At 38.4% G+C, this 17864-nt stretch overlaps 1 protein-coding gene across 2 annotated transcripts in view; it reads left to right on the forward strand.

The window, feature by feature from the left end:
* The window catches only part of UBE2W (ubiquitin conjugating enzyme E2 W), a 41612-nt gene that overhangs the window by 10369 nt on the left and 13379 nt on the right, over positions 1-17864 (forward strand). Inside the window, exons 2-4 of one of the 2 annotated variants that reach the window (XM_019725851.3) lie at positions 902-993; positions 6550-6652; positions 15781-15936. In XM_019725851.3, the coding sequence (XP_019581410.3) occupies positions 902-993; positions 6550-6652; positions 15781-15936 (351 nt within the window). Of the gene's footprint in view, positions 1-901; positions 994-6549; positions 6653-15780; positions 15937-17864 lie in introns of those variants that run through there. The other variant, XM_088799367.1, reaches the window with a different exon arrangement.

Genomic DNA, 17864 nt, shown 5'->3' on the forward strand with positions numbered 1-17864 from the left:
GGTCACTTTTGATCAAACTCTTGCCTAAGGTTTCTCAGGTTGCAGTTCGGACTGCAAACCCTCATAGGTGTCCGCTTGAGGTTATGACATTTCATGGAAGAATGTTTTTCCCCCTCTCTACCCATGTGCTAAGTTCAAAACAGGCACATTTCAAACCTTGTCTTGTTCGCCACCCTTTGCCTTGTTCACCCTTAACACTGAGAGGTCGTGGTTTTGATGTAGGTCGTCTTTTAGGTTCCTCGTTTTTTGGTCTTGACCCCTTTTGGTTTGGTAGACAGCCCCAAGGTGAAATTTCAGAGTTCCTGAATTCACTTTGTTGTTTGTTTGCTGTAGAACTGGAGTCTCTGCCATTGTGCTGCAAGTGAAATTCTGTGTAGTCTTTGAAACACTTACTTCCTTGGGCTTTCGGTCGGTATGCCAGTCCTGGTTTTCCTCCCTTGTGACCACGCTCTCCTTTTGGGCACCACTGTACCCTGAAAGCATGTAGAAGTTGTTTACATATTTGTCTCTCCTTAGACCATGGGCTCTTGAGAAACAGGAGTCATTTAGTCTTGTCAGTTTTTGCATCCCATCTGATTTTTGAAGATGTTAGTTTATATTTATAATAAGACCGAATACCTCCATTTGTTGAAGGCTTTCCATTTCCTAAAAGGGGGGAAGTTTCAATAAGTAACTATTAGGAATTAAGGTCTGTAAAGTGGGCTTAGAATTAAGAAGGAAAGTAAATGTTTCCTAATATGCATACATCAAATTCATTGCCTGGCACTCGCCCTGAATGAAGGGTCTTTATAAAGGGACACATGAGCATTTGAGGAAATCTAATCAAGGATTTCAGACTCTATAACTAGAATGATATGTCGTAACAAAAAAAGTACAAATTATTATTGATATTCTTTTCTAGAAACGACTGCAGAAAGAATTGTTGGCTTTGCAAAATGATCCACCTCCCGGGATGACTTTAAATGAAAAGAGTGTTCAAAATTCAATTACACAGTAAGTATTTAATTTTTAAAGTAAGTCATTTGTCTCTTACTATCAATGTAATGTATGAACATATACTCATTTTTCAAAATACAGAACTATTTTTGTATTCATCACATTCTCTTCCACCAAGAGGTAAATGCAGTAAACAGACCTTACTCTATGCATGAAAAGGTGAAGGGTGGAAGGAGGACATGGAAGTATTCTAATTCCTTGGGAGTGGAGCAAAAAGAAGTCTCTTCCCACATGTGCCAAGAAGAAGGGAGATACACGGGTCCCTTCTCTTAAAAATGAACGTTTGGATTAGTTTGAAATGTTTTCATGAGTATCATCCTAAGATCTCACAACCCAGTATGGACTGTTCTTACCGCTCTTTGATTTAATAATTCTTTTAGATAAGGGTAAATGTTCTGAAGTAGGGGGGAAATTTAAAATAATTGATCCTCTCCTTTAAAAAAATTTCCCAAAATGTAGGAAGAGATAGGAGCCAACAAAATACAAGTTTACTATAGACCAACTTGTAGCACAAATAGGACAATTCAAATAGTGGTATTCTAGGTCTAGAGAGCTGAAGTGTCCACATTCACACAACAGAGGGGACATACTTGTCCTTTCAGAAGAAACAATTTTGGTTACCTATGATGTTGACACTTGAGTCAGTACTTAGGGCAGGAATCAAGCTTTAAGAATAGATGTATTGGTATTTGAAAGTGCAGTGCACGTCTCTAGCTCTGTAACAGCCTCTTTAAACCCTGCTGGGTTCTCTGGTCAGCAATTTTAGGTCCACTGCAAAACTGAGCAGAAGGTGTAGAGATTTCCCACATACCCTCTGCTCCCACAGCCTCCCCATTATCAACACCGCACACCAGTGCGGTGCATTTGTTGTCATTGATGAACCTACACTGCTACCTCGTAATCACCCAAAGTGTAGTTGACATTAGCGTTCACTCTTGGGGTTGCACATTCTGTGGATTTGCACACATTTATAATGACGTGTCATCATTATGGTATCATACAGGGTATTTTCTCTGCACTAAAAATCCTCTGTGCTCTGCTTCTTCATCCTTCCTGCCCCTCCTCCAAGCCCTGATCTTTATACGATTTCCGTAGTTCTCCCTTTTCTAGTGTGTCATATAGTTGGAATCATACAGTACGTAGCCCTTTCAGATTGGCTTCTTTCACTTAGTAATGTGCATTTAAGGTTCTTCCACGTCTTTTGATGGCTCTCAATTGGTGTTTCATTTATATCAAAATTTGAAAATGGAGCGCACATTTAGAGTGTATGTCATTTGGTCTGTATAATTGAGCAAGTGACTTCGTAATCATGCGGATGGATTATACTCTGTTTTCATCTTTTTCCTCTCTCCCTTTGTTAACCCACCTCAGAATAGCCTATAACAACTCGCCCTATAGTTCTCAAGGAAATTTGTGTTAATCAGTTGCTTCTTCTTTCAACATTTATTTTTTTGGGGGAAGGGAGGAGCCACACTAATTTGTAAAAAGTTAAAGGAATTTTTTACACTTTTATAAATAATCATGTAGTTATACCACAAATTATAACTTTTAAAACAGCATTATTTTTTAAAAAATTAAATTTATTGGGATAACATTGGTTAATAACATTATGTTTCAGGTGTGCAGCTGTATAATACAGCATCTGTATATTCCATTGTGGGCTCACCACCCAAAGTCTAGTCTCCTTCCTTCCGTAACCAAATATTTGACCCCCTTTACCCTCTGAATTCTTCCCCCATCCCCCTGCCCCTCTGGTAACCACCATACTGTTGTCTGTGTCTATGAGTTTGTTTGTTTGCTCTTTTGTTGCTTTTTGTTTTATACCCCACATATGAGTGAAATCATATGGTTCTTGTCCTTTTCCATCTGACTTAATTCACCCAGTATGATACAATCCACCCATGTTGCCTCGAATGGCAATATTTTGTCTTTACGGCTGAGTAGTGCTCCATTGTATGTATGTACCACATCCTTATCCAGTCATCAGATGAAGGCCGTTTAGGTTGTTTTGATGTCTTGACCACTGTGACTAAGGCTGCAATAAACATAGGGGTACATATGTCTTTATGAGTAAGTGCTTGCAAATTTTGGGGGTAGATACCCAGAAGTGGAATTGCTGGGTCATATGATAGCTCTCTTAGTTTTTTCAGGAACCTCCATAGTTCCATACTGTTCTCCATGGAGGCTGTATGGAATTTATTTCCCACCAACAGTGTATGAGGGTTCCTTTTTCTCCACAGCCTCTCCAACACTTGTTACTGTTTGTTTTGTAGATGATAGCCATTCTGACTGGGGTGAGGTGATATCTCATTGTGGTTTTGTCTTGCATTTCCCTACAGCTAGTGAGGTTGAACATCTATCTTTTCATAGATCTGTTGCCCATCTGTATATCTTCTTGGGAAAGGTATTTGTTCAGGTCCTCTACCCATTTTTTAATTGGATTGTTTTTTGTTGTTGTTGAGTTACAAAATATCTGAGTTCTTTAGATATTTTGGATATTAGCCCTTATCAGAGGTATCGTTTCAAATATCTTCTCCCATTCGGTTGGTTGCCTTTCTGTTTTGTTGATGATTTCTTTTTAAAACAGCATTATCTTTGTTGTAGAATAAACCTGTCATTTAGAGATGTTTGTTAGGCAATAATTTTTCTTCTAGAATAATTTATTTGTAAATGCATCACAAAACTTTTATTGTCTTTGGACCATCATCCAGAATATAAAAATACTCTTATAAATATCAGATCTTAAAATAGTTGTGTAAGTGGGAATTATATGGGATGTGGATATGGGAAAGGAAATGATGAAAGCCTGTCAAGCTTTCTGAAAGACAGTTTGATAGCATGTATTAAGACTTTTAAAAATATGAGTATCATATCCTTTGACCTAGTAAATAAACCCCTGTGCTGTCCTAAGGAAGAACAGAGATATAATTTAGAAATAACTACAGTTGACCCTTTAACCGCAGGGGTTACTGGTGCAGACTCCCCATGTAGTCAGAAATCTGAATAGAACTTCTGACTCCCCCAAAACTGAACTAATAGCCTGCTGTTGACCAGAAGCCGTACTGATAACATAAATAGTAAATTAACATATGTTTTGTATGTTCTATGTATTATATAATGTATTCTTAAATACGAGAAAAGAAAATGTTATTCAAGTCATAAGGAACAGAATATACATTTACAGTACTGTACATATTTATTGAAAAAAAATTCACGTATGACTAAGTGGACCCCGCGGAGTTCAAACCCATGTTGTTCAAGGGTCAACTGTGCGTTCATTTCAACATTACTATTTTTAGGGACGATTCTGGAACAAAGTAAATAATACGGAAATGGTTTCTCAAGGTAATACAGGGAAATGGCACCTGTGGCACCTTTAGTTATGGTATATAGTCTGTAGTCAGCAGGAAAGGCACAAATGTTGTGTGGTCCTAATTGCCTTCGAAAATCCCTTAAAGAGGCCATGTTGCTATGTATCCTGTCTTCACATGTCACATATCCAGCTAAGCTAGTGTGTCCGTCGGAGGGGAAGAGGTGGCTGTTTCTTTGATTAGGAACCATGAATGTGTGAAAGAAACCTGTTGGAACATTGGAATCATAGAGCAGTAGCTGCTCACAAGAAATTAAGTCCTGAGACGCCTCTCATCTCATCCTTCCTCGGGGCGTGCGCTCATGTCTGGGTCATAAACTCTGCTGACAGACGTTCCTGTCATTTACGGGTGCACGTAATGCACGCCTCCGGGACCTCGGTGCCATCCATACAGAAACTGCAAAATGACCAGAATGAAACGCACCCAAAACAACTTCAACAGTGATTATCTTTGGGTGACTTTTGTTTTATTTCTACTTTTTCAGAATTCTCTGTAGTGAACATATATTGCATTTTAAATAGTAAAATGTTATTTAAAATTATCCTGCACACTGTTGACCATCGAGGCTTCTTTGACCTATCTCTCCCCTAGCTATTAGAATTACTGGGATATTCGCTTGGCTGTTATTTAAAAGCTGCGCTTGGATAGATTGCATGTAAATTTATGATACATCGTGTGCCCTAAAAATTACCTTATAAACAGAATGAAGGGGTGCCAGGATTCCTGCTTGTGTTCCTGAGATATCACTGCATCGTGAGTGTTGGGGGAGGTGTAGTGAGTTGCATGGCTGGGAAGCACCTCCCTAATTCGTAAAGAGAATAGGTTTTAGTTTCTGCTTTTTAGTGCAGTTTTTGGCTTGTGGTGTATTTAATTTACTGTGTTCTGGCTCTGATGTCAGGAGTGTGCTAGGTTTTTTGCACAATGCAATGTCATTTATCTTTTCAACAGTACTTCGAAATGAATCTTTTTTTTTTTTAAATGTGTTTTACAGTTGAAGTAGTTAAAACTGAACAGCTTACTCGTGACCACACAGCTAGTTAAGGGGCAGGCCTATCTAATTTCACTGTAAAATATTGCCTCTTGGGTCTGTGGTCATCCTTCCTACCACGTGTGGTATGCAGCATGCATTCTGAGGGGTCTGATTGCTCACAGAGCAGGCACATTTATGATTTGATATATGCTTTAATCCATAGTGTGTGAGGTGATTAATAGAGCCCCCAAACTGTGTTCTCAGTCTTACTTCCTTTTGTATCCTTGTACTTAAAATAATAAATTTTTATACCTGAAAAGTGTAAGATGCAAGGAATTGACCAGGTGTGTGGTAATTACTAGTCAGTGGCAGGACCATAATTAGGAACTCATTAAGACTTTCGTCCACTTTTGCTTCTAAATGCTGCCCCATCACCTTTGCCGTCATAATCCCTGTTCCTTAACTCCCTCCCCCCACCCCTTTCTTTAAAGGGAAGAACAAGATGTAGTGTATAGAATATACTTAGAAGCAAATTTATAATCATAGTTGTTATAGATGGAAACAAAGTAAGCTTGCATAGATGCCCTAGAAACTCTCTTCTGGGTTTTATTAAGCAATTGAAACATAACGAGAGACAAAGGAAAGGTCATATAGAGCCTTGAATACCGATCAGAGTAAGTGGACTGACGTCAGCTTAGCTTCCTTCCCCTGTTTAGTCGTCTCTAGAATACTGATGAGAAAGTTGGCCTGACCGCGGCAGTCCTCCGTAGTTATTGCTGGTACCTCCTTCTAAAATAATTGATATCAGAACAGCACTGATTAGTTTGACGTTATCTATAAAATCTGTGAGTCATTGTAGAAGCAGTGTTGAAAAGATAAGATAACGCCAATGGAGGAGGAGCAGCGCGGGCTCTGGTGTCAGCACACCTGGCTGGGGTTTCGGGCTCTTCAAACCTGGGTTCAAATTTGGCTCCGTCCTTTGCTCGCTGACTGACCTTGAGCGAGTTACTGAACCCGTTGGTGTCCGAGAAGAGAATGGGGCCAGGAGTGTTAATACCTCCTTCGCACTCGTCGGGAGGGTGAAGTGAGCTGTTGTGCGTGCGGGGCCCCTACCCCGCGCCCGGCGCACAGGAAGTACGAGCTGTTCCTTATTCTGCTTCTCACCCCAGTCCCTTTCCTCTGAAGTTTTCAATTTGTTTTTTTCTATTCTAGGTGGATTGTAGACATGGAAGGTGCACCAGGTACCTTATATGAAGGGGAAAAATTTCAACTTCTATTTAAGTTTAGTAGTCGATATCCTTTTGACTCTCCTCAGGTAAACTGCCTTGCTTTTTAAAGTTTTATTGTACTTTTAGATTATCGCAAAATGCTAAAATGGTGATTTTTGACTAAGTAAAAATTTGTGAAAGAAATTCATTATAATTATGTGAATAGATCTGTTCCTTTATCTTACTGCAATGTAATTATTATATTACAATATTTATTGAGATTGGGGCTTTGTTGCTTTTGTACTTTAAGACTTTGTTATCCAAAGGTGGTAGTAAAGGGGTGGAAAGCTAACTGACCCAGGCACGTGGGTTGTGGGAGAACTTAGCATCCCGGGTTTGCTGGGCACTCGTTCCCAGATAAGACACAGAACAGCGTCGTGGAGAGCTGAGTGCTTGGTTCCAAGGAGCACTTCCTCGCGTTGGTGCTGACAAGCTGACTGCAAGGGCGGAGTATATTACAGGCTGCTAAACAACGAGATACCGGCCCCAAATCGGATTATTACAGTCTGAAGCACGGTCAGTTTAGTCAATGGCTTAATACTTGGACAAGGGACAATGGAGGTAAAGGAACATTTTGAGAACTAACTATGGTGAATGATTAATCATTGGAGGTCAGAGAAGGGGAGACGAGGATGAGGTCCCGATTTCTGACTTGGTGATATGGGTAAATGAGTTACCAGTAGTGGCAAGATGATAAGACTTAGTGCCAACTCTATCTAGGATTCCTAGGTAATGAGGTGTTCTAGATGATGAAATTTCCCAAATACCTGAAATTCAACTTGGTAGGTGCTAAAATATGCTGTTTTTAAGGAAAATCATATCTCATTGTCACTTGCAATAGAATATAGCAAACAGCTTAATCTGCCTGGCCGTGTAGGTATAGATGGAAGTCAGTTATTGTGCTGTGCTGTAGATAAAGAGTTCATTGTTTCAAGGCATAGAATTGAAACAAGTTCTAAAGTTCTCATTGGAGCAGAAAACTAAGATTTGGGTGACTCATTTTTGTCATTTTCACAAAAGTAAAGCAAAGGGGTATGTGTTATGAACTTTGGGCCTCTCCCTACAAAGCACCTGTTGGCTATAATCAGAAACAAAAGCAAATGTTTTCCTTGTCTCCAGAAAATGGCCTTCACCTTCTATTATTGCCTTTTGCTTATCAGCATCATTTCTGTTAGTGCCTGAAGGCAGTGGGGTCTCAGGTATATGAAGGGAGAATATGACGCTTTTGACCAGGGGCACATTGGAGGCTTACTCTGGGAGCTCAGATCTTTCATTAGAGGGAAATAACATTTCTGTAAACGTGAAACGTGTCCTCTAATCCTTAGCATTTAATTTAGATCAAACATCGAACTTACGCATCATTTGAATTTCATCTTTAATATTTCTGTAAGTTGGAGCATTGATAATAAATTCCCTCTATCATCTTATCTCATATTCTTTTTATTCTCCTTCCCTGGTTGTACTTGCCCCCCCTTCTGATTTCGGTGTTCTCCAGGGTGTGTGTTCCGCACTCCCTTCCTCTTCTCACTTCGTTCTCTTGCCTCTTCCACCATCTCAAGCAGCTGACTCCTCGATCTGCAGTTCTGTGTACAACCTCTTCTTTCTGAGGTTTAATTTCACACCCTTCTTGGACATCTCTACTTGAATACCTCCAGACATCTCAAATTTAACACATCTAAATTCAGTCCTTTCCAATAACAAAACAAGGGGAAATTTTTTTTTTCTCGAGTTGTTATTCACCTATCTGCTCATGTTAAAATTCTTCCTTTTCCCTCACTCTTAAATGCAGTTTTTCAGATCTTTTGCAATGCTGAAGTAAATCCACCACTGTAGTCTAAGTTTTTATCTTTCCTTTGGACTATTGCAAAGTAACCTCTGGTTCTTTCCACTCTTAGCCATCCTTTCTCAGTGCCATCAGATTTCTTTGAAGGAGCCATTATCTCATTGGTTTTCACACATTCACACACAACCACTATCCCCACCCTTCTCAGTAAAATCTAATGGTTCTTTATTTCCGGAGAGGTCAAGTCTGAAAACCCTTTAGCTCAGCAGTCGGGTCCCGTTATGGTCAAGTCCAAACTTAATCATTTCAGCCACACATCACCTCCGTGCATTCTACGTTATAGGAATATTTAGTTCATACTTTATAACGCAACATCCATTCTGATTTTATCTTGTAACAGCGCTTAATGAAGTGATGGTTATGGGAGATGGGTTCATCCTCATTTTATAAGTGAAGAGACTGAAACTTATAGAAGTAAAATGTCTTGTTTGTGGTTTTAAAAGCTAGTTAGTAGAACAGTCAAGACTCAAACCCAAGTTACTTCTCTCTCATACTGCCAATTAGGAGTGAGTACCAGCATGGGAAAAATGCCTGTTTATCCATTCAGTAATGTTATCTCTGGAAGTGAAAGATTATATGTAGAATGATGCCTTTGAAATCTCTTAGGGCACTTTTTCCCAATCTTTTGGCATACAAGGATTCCTCTTTTAACATCAATTAATTTTATAGTCTTTCCCATGTCATAGAAGTTATACGTATATTCTAATACCCGTGATTGAGAAAATGACAGCGATACTTTTAAATTATTTTAAAAATTTTATTAATCACATCATCTATATGGTTATAAAATAATTATAATGGGCCTAACAATAAATGCTTGATGTGTGTATAGATTTCAGGATTTTTCCAATAACAAACTTTCCAGAGGTCCATTGCTCTGGGGAAGTGGTTGGACCTGCTCTGGAGCAGTAAAATTCCATACTCACCAAAGGTTTTATTTGATGAGACCTGACCTCGTTAGCCCTGGTTAGATAATTAGTTTTCATTTTCCTATGCAATAAACACTAAATTTACCACTACTTAAAAGAGTAGAATTTGGGGAAATATTCCTAGAATAAACCAGTCTCGTTGTGAAATTATTACTTTTTTATCTGTGAGATCTGTAAGACTATACATAAACTTTATCGTTGCTATATTTTTTCCCCTACTTCTTATAACTGATTTCTCACATTATCTCACTTTATAGTGAAAAGGCTACATATCTAAAATACGGCCCAGTCATTTGCTTTAAAAGAAACAATAACAGCAAAAAACTTTTTAGTTAATATTTGGGGCAAAGACGAGGCACCTTTTCATCAGTGTTTTGTACTGATGTGCACTTACACCATCAGCCATGCAGAAAATAAAATACCTTTATATAGTCTGTTTTCTTATGTTAGGATACAAGTAAATGGTGGGTTCATTTTACGTGTATTAAGCACAGCTTGTGTATCTGATACTCTTCTGTGTACTTTAAAGATGGAAGAGAGTACAGAAATTAAAAAGCATTGGTTCTGCCTTTAAACAGCCTACAATCTGTTTACTGTTTGGAGAGCTAGGCAAAGTATTCGTTCATTTTGTAAGTATTTATTGAGCACATAGCGTAAGACAGACACTGTACTCGGTATTGGAGATTCAGTGATGAACAGAATAGCAAAAATCCTGCTTATGTGTAGTTTGCATTCTTGTAAAAAGAGACAGAATAAACCATAAGTAACAAGCATATTGTATGGAAAATGGTGGGAAAAAAGTAGAAAAGAGGAATGTTGTAGCTTTGGAGAAGGTGACACTGGAGCAGAGATCTGAACGAGGTGAGTGAGTGAGGCTTGTGACGCAGGTTAGGGAAGGAGCAGGTGAAGACACATGCAGAGGCCCGAATCTGGAGCTCGAGTGGTCGGTCAGCCAGAGGGTGGCGGAGTCATCACAGGGCGTACAGGACGTTTATCGCCCGTTGTAAGACTTTGGACCTAACGGACTGAGGTGGGAAGGAAGCCTTTGAAGATTTTGAGCAGATCAACGACATGATCCTACTTAACATGAAAAGAGAGGATCTGGCTGCTGTGCGACCACTGTGGGCAGCACACGGTGTGGGGCGGCCAGATAAGCCGGGCAGTGATCCCGGTGACAGGTGCCTGCGCCCGAAGGCTGTGGTGGAGGTCGCGGAGGCGGCCGTAGTGGGACCGATTGTAAACGTTGAGCCCACAGGATTTGCTGATGGATTCATGTGGAATGTGAAGGAAGGAAAAGAGTCAAGGAAGACTGCTGCATTTCTGGCCTGTGCAACTGGACGCGTGAATTCTATGCCTAGGGAGCAAAAGAGAAAGCCGCCGCCGATTTAGAATAGACTGAGGGGGCAAAGGGAAACCTGTTTGCATCGGGCCTTGAAGGACAAGAAGAGTTTATGTCCAAGTGGGGCAAGGCCTGAGATTTGTGAGCAGACGCTGTTCTGGTCTTACGTGTGGTTCCCTCGAGGGCTACAGCCGGAGGTAGAAAGGGGAAGGGGGTTTGGGGGCCTGTCAGAGGGGGGCTCGCTGTGTGAAGGCGTTGGAAATGTGTCTCAAAGGAATTGGGAGGTGTGCTCAGCCTCCATCAGAACGATGAAGGCTTCCAACTTCGTCTCTTGACTCTTTTGCTTCTTTTCCTGTCTGCCTCCTCCCTCAACGTTAGCAGTTTTTCCTTCCTGCAAGTACTATCTTCCTCTTCCTCTGTCCGAACGTTCTATTTGAAGGAAACAAGTCGGAAACATTATTTTGTAAATGACCTAGTTATACTTGTTTTTAAGCTTTTCAACTCTAATTTTTGCTGAAGAAGTTTTAGAAACAGGAGAGGAAATATTTATTTTCACGGGGAAGAGGACACTATTTACTCCTGAAACCATATCGATGCTGAGAGCCCTGCTGAAAATATACTTGCCTTGATTATAACATGGGGGGGAAAAGAGTAGTCCTTTTCCCCTCGGCCTTATTCCCCTCCTTCGCATGTGCCCTGAACACGGACCTGTTTGTCCTGAAGCCTGGGAGGTAAAGCAGGAGAAGGCGAGTAGGCCAGAGCACAGGGCATGAAGGAGAGAATGGTTCCCACTCACGGGATCCAAGTGTGGTTTCATTGTGTCCGAGAATTCTGTCTGCATGATAGCTGCATGGTAGTGCTAATTATGAAAACCCAAGACAACTATTAATATTGATAGTGCTGATACACACTGGATGACAAAAAGGGAAGACTGAAAAGTGTTGAAATTCTAATTCCCAGTCACTTTTGTCATAGATTTGCTATTTATACTAGACTACCTATATCATATTCATGGATACCCAATGTAGTTTATTAAAATAAACTCTCTGCTTGTATGTTCTGTTTTTAAAATTGCTCAGTAAGTATTGTCATCTACTTATAATTTTAGTCAGAAAAAAGCCATCCTCTTATATTGTCCCTGGAGAAATCTTGGTATCCATGTTATTGATTGGCTTTCATAATTATAGCCTATTTTGTACGCTCATTTTGCGTATACTGGGTTTTGACCTAGCCTGACACCATATTCTAATTACTTCTAGAGCGCTGGTCTGAACACAGTAGTATGCCTTCCTTGTGGTAAGGTTGACTCAATATTGTGAGGTAAAGCTTCATGTTTGGAAATCTTATGTATGTACCATGAATTTCATATTAGAAACAGTTACCTAATCTCCATCCTTTATTTTGTCACTATTGGTGGCTTTCAGTTTAGATTTTAGTACCTTTATGAAACACAGTACAGTCTAGTACCCAAAAGTCACCCAGAGGTTGGCTTGCTTAGAATTTTTGTCGCACCTGGGCTATGCATACTTACAAAATTACACAGCTGCTGAGCATGGCTCTCTCTTAGATCTCACCAGCTCTTGAAAAGGAGCCACACTTACCAGGAGATGTCTGCAAATTAGAGACATCTGAGGACTGCTTCTGATGCAGACACAGAACTTCAGACGTGGTGCACAGGCGTGCGGTCCAGGATCCTTTTCTGAAAGTGACTTTTATTTCCATCAAATAGCTGATTCTTAAATCTTAAAAGTTTCTCATTCTGTTTTACTCAGTTTGGTTTATACCGCGGGGAATGAGTGCAGTCTCCAGTTGCCGACTGTTAAATCTCTATGACTAGTTTGACTCTGAATAAATTATTTTTAAAATAAATAATTTTTAAAATAAATAAATTAGCAACATTCTTATTTAGTCCCTTTGGTTTCAAATTTGTTGCATTTGGTTGTCTTGTCAGATCTGTGTTCGATAGTTTTATCACCTGCTTGGGACTCTAAATAAGTTACAGTTGTTGAATTCTGAGTATAGCTTAGTCATCTCTGAAGTTTTCAGAACCGACTTGGCTGCGTAAAAAGAACTGAAATCCTCCATTGGCTTATACTGCATATTAAGTAAGTGAGGATGGTTAAGAGAGTGATTTTGAAGAAATTCAGCCTTGGTTATTCTCCCCATCACATGCAGAGAACCAGAATAGCCAAGTTTATTAAAACAGTCTGTGGAAGCTGCTTACCGGCCTTTTACATGAATAAACTGTTGGAAAAAAGTGTTTTCTTCTATTTTAGGAATTCTCTGGCATGTAAACTCAGCCTGTCCGTGTTTAGACAAACTTCTAAAATTCTGTATCTGGCAGGGTTGGCCCTAGGGGCTATACTATGTGTAACTAATTCATTCCCGTTTTTATGGTCGCTAAAAGTTTCAGGCTGGCTGTATTTGCCCTGCATGAAACATGTTATTAAGTCCCTACTTTTCTTTTTCTTTTTTTTTAGGGTTATTGAGATCTGATTTTTTTTTCCAGTTCCCTCAGACTTCAAAGCTATTTCTGTCTTAATTTCTGGCTCCCTTCTCTGCTTATAGGATGTCTGCTGCTTCTGCTGTAGGTGTCTTACTGCTACTCATTCCTTTTCTTTCTCTTCTCTCCTGATTTCCTTTTGGTTCATGCATACTTCTTGACTCCCAGGCCAGATGATGTCATTTTATAATCATTTCTGTCCAAGAATACTGCTTTCCTTCTGTTCTGAATTGGCTGGTCAAAGCATGCCATGGTAACCTTTGTATTTGGCGGGCTGTATATTTTCCTTGATGGTTGCGGATACATAAATTCCTTTTTGCCAAAGAAGATAACTTGGCAGTTCTTAATTTTTTGGCGCTTTCAGAGCACTGTTCTGCTTGACTTCTTCAAACAGAGATGCTACTGGAAAAGAGATATCCTTTAAAAAATAATTGTGGTCAGGGAATAAACTCTTGGGCATTGCTTTTGTTCTTAACGAATCCATCCACTGGTCAAATGGCATTTTGGGGCAGAATGAATACCCCAAAGCAGATGCATATTCTGTGAGATTTACAAACTCCCACTCTAAACCTCTGTAAAACATTTGTGGGAATATGAAATGCATATAATGTAATAAATTGTAGTTCATATTTATAAAAACAACATTTAAGAAATTATTGTGGATAAGCTCAAAGCGTGGAACTGCAAAACCATTTAAGCAGTCATTTCTTTTTGCAGAGCAGTACTTTTTTTTTTTAAGCAAAAAGTGATGAAAATGGCACTAGCACAGAGAGATAAAATTGAGGTAAATGGTATGCTTCTCAAAAAGCTGTGCCAAAGTCTTTCGGCGGTGGGGAAGTGGGGAAAGTAATTTGGTATCTCTTATTTTGAGACCTGACTTTTATTTTTCAGCTTTATTTTAGCTCTCTTTAGTGGGAATGGAGGGTGGATAGCCAGAATTGAAAGAAAAAAAAATATGTGCAAATGTGTGTAGTCATTCCTTTGAGAAAAAATTCCTTTTCCTGTCTTATATTAGCGTCAGCCAAAGAAATGAGTCCCATATGTAGTAGTATATTTGAAATATTAAAGGACTTGTACAAAAGAGTGCTTCATTAAAATGTAAATATTTGTAAAATTGTAATAAAATTGGATTTGTAGCTACATATTTAAAAATAAAAGTAAAAACCTAGCTGATGGTAATTTTCCATAACATACCCCATATTAAACTATGGCATACCTTACTCTGGCAACACTTATTTCACTGGCTCTGTTTTCTCCTCTATAAAGGGAAAAAAGATATGCCTAGAGCAATATATATTTTGTCAGTTCCTGTCATAACTTAAGGTAGGGTTTCTCCTTACTGTGGTCCTGCTATATTCAAGTGTGAGGCAGTTTTGCAGGGCTGAGAAAGATACTGCTAAGTCTGGTTTGGGAACTACTGATTTATATTTGATAAACTTTATAAAAATCCCAGCATACCCACCGAATCAGAATGTGTAAAAGTGGGGCCCTTGAATTTGTATTTTTTAGCCAGATCTTTGGGGCGTTTTTTTTTTTTTTTTTTTTCTTTTTAAGGACAGGCCAGTAATTAGGAATTAATACTAAACAACAGAATAAAAATGGTATGTATTATTGCAGTGTAAGATTCACTAAAGATTGGTGGATTTGTTTTTATGCCAAAATAAATAATTTAGTATGAAGTAACATATATAAACATTCTTAAGTATAGGACTTCTGCTTTCTTTGAGCCACTTTGGGCTGTGCTTACAGATTTGTCAAGATACATGAATTACTCTCCTGCTTATTCAGATCCTTAGGTAGCATGTTTAAGAAACACTACTATTGGGATATTTGTTGAATTATCAGGGCAAAGGAAGGAAATAATAGATTTATTACCTTTTAAAACAGTGCTGAGGCAAGATGGATGGAGAAAGGAAAACTATTAGAAGAATTGAGTAAAAGAAAAGACAGAGAAAAACAGCAAGTATTTGGGAGACTCATTCAATCCTTGTCTTTTGGTCTGGGCACACAGTTACTTGCTGATTAATAGTCATTTGTGCCCATCGTGTTGGAGGTGTGAGTTTAGAGGAGGTGGAATATATAGGAGTTATTTCCTTTTGCATATAGTACCTGAGGTGACAGCATTGTTACAGGCGGAAGGGCTGTTCCTATCACCTGTTGCTCATATTGTCTCAAAATTGAATACTTTCTGTTTGGAATTTGAGTGTATTCGGTTTCTATATGCAGGAATCAATGAATGGAATTTGAAAAAACGTTTTTATAAATGGAGTTATCTTTCACTAGTCTAGAAATACATGGTAATTTGGAAACTTTTATAAGGGATTTGTGAAAAATAACAAATATAAAATAGATAATCTGGGTTTTTTTTCTCGGACATTCATACAGTGAAACTGGTACTTACTGAGTTGATGAGAATAAACAGCAAGCAGTTTTGTTTATCTTGTTCTTGGCACTGATTTGTTTTTTATTTGGTTTTAAAAATATTAAGTTATGTGGAGAATATTTTATTTTTTTGGTAATACAGAATATTTGAGTATTAATGAAATTTTATTTTTTCTTAGGTCATGTTTACTGGTGAAAATATTCCTGTTCATCCTCATGTTTATAGCAATGGTCATATCTGTTTATCCATTCTAACAGAAGACTGGTCCCCAGCGCTCTCAGTCCAATCAGTTTGTCTTAGCATTATTAGCATGCTTTCCAGCTGCAAAGAAAAGGTAGGACTTTTCAGAATTATTCCAGGTAATACCTCTTCTTTTAGTTTAGGTAGAGAAACTATTTTAATGCACATTTTATTTGAAGGAAGGACTTAATGCTTTTTATTATAAAGTTATATGGGGAATGTCATGTTTAGTAATCGATTGGGAAATGATTTTGATAATCTTTCGTTCCAAATAGAAATTCGACATTGTTTTCTATTTCTTAAACAGGAAATTTCTACAGATGTTCTTAAATAATCTGAATTTTTTTCCGCAAACACTCACAGGGTGAAAGTGTACAAGAAATTCTTGTTTCTAGATTCCACGATGGAAAGCCCCAGGAACAAGTGTCACAGGCAGTGCCCTTTCCCCTCTGCTGGCTCTCACCCCATCCGCCTCTTTCAGGGCATTGCCCAGGAACCAGAGTTTGCCTAGCGTAATGATTGGGTTGAAGGAGGAAGACTAGATTACCAGTAGAATTTGTAGGACTTTTCCTCTAATTCTCCTTTACAAATCCACAGATTCTATGTCTGAGGGAGAGGAGGGAAAGACCAGAAAGAAAAATGGCATGAGTTAAATTTACTATACCCTTTTAAAGTGCCTAAGTTCCCCTGCATTTCTGGTCTTCTTAGCATTCCTGCGTGAGGGTTAGTACAGCACAGCGTTCACGTATTTCTGTATTTTTAAAAGCCTCTCTTCTCCATGAAGGTTTCCTTTTGTGTTCTGTTTAAAGGACAAACTTTTAGAGACTAGAGAGCTGTAGAGTTATTTTTTCTAGCAGGACTGTTTTCCTGTGTTCTCTGAATTGAAGTGACTCTTTTTTATTGTATTTAGAGAAGTTTTAAGATAGTACTTCATTTTTAAATGGTAGGTTAGCTAGACTCAAACACATTAAGTCACTGTTTGTAAAGTAAGTTCCTTGGAATGTTAGTTCCATAACAGGTTTCTTGGTATTAGGTTTGAAAAAGAAAAGTTTTTTTTTTTTCAAATAAGCATGGGAAATAATGGGTTAAATTACATATATATGTGTATTATATATATATCTACATATGTATAAAATATACATTATATATAAAATTTATAATATATATCAGCATTAAGAGCCTCTAATACACAGTTTTATATACCATATAAGAAAGAAAATGAACTTCTGGCAGTTAAACTGTGTTAACACACCATTAGTTAAAAGACATGTAATCCCCATTCAGGAATATTAAAATGTGCAGAAAAAAATGCACACTTTCGAAGAGATGAAATAGAGTACATTTTATATTACCTGATGTTAGTATCACTTTTTAATTTCAGTTTCCTCTTTGGTTGGCTTTTCTAAGCTGCATCTTAGGTGACACGTGAGCTTTTGGTTAACCCCGAGGGCTTTAGACACAGGTCTTACTCGTTTATTGCTTCCATATTTTCTCCTCCCCTACCACCTCCCCCCCCAGCACACATACACGTTTTACACTTTGAAGTGTAGAGCCCAGCAGTTTGCAGTTACAAGGGCTTCTCTGTCCCCGCTAATGTTTAACGTCTACGGAAAGGTGACACAGTGACATAGGATTTCATAAGAAAAGTTACAAGATGGACACCAGCGATGTCTGCACGCGCCTGTGCATATGCCTGATGATTAACTTTGTTTACATTTAAATGTAATGATTTACTATTAAAAACTAGAAAATGACTATTCTGTATCTCCTTCATGCTTTTCTAACCCTCATCATTCTCTGTTCTCTGCTGCTAATGCTTCTTGCGTACTTAGTATAAGACTAATCATTCCACTTAAATTATTGATTAAACTACATTATGTAATAAAACTATAATATATTTAACCAAGGTGGTAATCTGGAAGTCAGAATTCTGGCAGCCTTAGTTCTGTGAAATATGATAAAATTCAGCAAATATTTATTTTTACTGTGCTAAATACGAGGTTACAAAGACAAAGAGGAAAA

This window comes from Rhinolophus sinicus, chromosome 7 (genome assembly GCF_057876585.1).
Source record: "Rhinolophus sinicus isolate RSI-liver-muscle chromosome 7, RSI-T2T, whole genome shotgun sequence".
Classification (NCBI taxonomy): domain Eukaryota; kingdom Metazoa; phylum Chordata; class Mammalia; order Chiroptera; family Rhinolophidae; genus Rhinolophus; species Rhinolophus sinicus.